At 36.7% G+C, this 532-nt stretch overlaps 2 protein-coding genes across 2 annotated transcripts in view; both read left to right on the plus strand.

Moving 5' to 3' along the window:
• LOC119594184 (peroxisomal sarcosine oxidase-like) overlaps positions 1-532 on the plus strand; it is a gene marked incomplete at its 5' end in the record, with an annotated part of 59,772 nt that overhangs the window by 31,386 nt on the left and 27,854 nt on the right.
• Positions 1-532, plus strand: part of LOC119594183 (testis-expressed protein 2-like) — a gene marked incomplete in the record, with an annotated part of 13,599 nt that overhangs the window by 9,164 nt on the left and 3,903 nt on the right. The window contains 1 exon segment of the mRNA XM_037943253.1: positions 109-259. Coding sequence (XP_037799181.1) covers positions 109-259 — 151 coding nt within the window.

Genomic DNA, 532 nt, shown 5'->3' on the forward strand with positions numbered 1-532 from the left:
GTGACACATGATTTAAGATATATGATTATAAGAGATAATGTTAAGATATTTTAGAGATTGAAAAAAAAAATGTAATTACATGTCCTTGGTTTCTGTGCTTTCTGGTAGGTTCCGTCGTCTTGTAGCTGCCTCCGAACTCTATGTGAAGGCCCAGTCATCTCCAAGTCATAAACCTCCGCCTCAGGATATTGGGGATACTATATCACTTGAAGGAATTCCAGAATCTCCTCTTGAGCCTGCCAAAGATCAGTTGCAGATGGTAAACAAGAATTTTGCATCATTTGTGTATATAGTAGTGTCTGGTGTATATGCTTGTAGAAGAGGAATGAGCACAGGGCTCTATGATCTAGCATGAGTTTGGATTGCATCATTGCAAGCTGGTCATTACTCAAAGCATATTTTTAGCTCTTATCTTCTTGGTAAATGGTTATCTCTTTGTCTATGGAACTTTCATTTTTGTTGTATTATTGGATAGGTTGTGATTGAATTCACTTACTAATTGTGTAATTATTTGAAGACAAGGCTTGTAACC

The sequence above is a fragment of the Penaeus monodon genome, chromosome 33 (assembly GCF_015228065.2).
Source record: "Penaeus monodon isolate SGIC_2016 chromosome 33, NSTDA_Pmon_1, whole genome shotgun sequence".
In the NCBI taxonomy this organism is placed as follows: Eukaryota; Metazoa; Arthropoda; class Malacostraca; order Decapoda; family Penaeidae; genus Penaeus; species Penaeus monodon.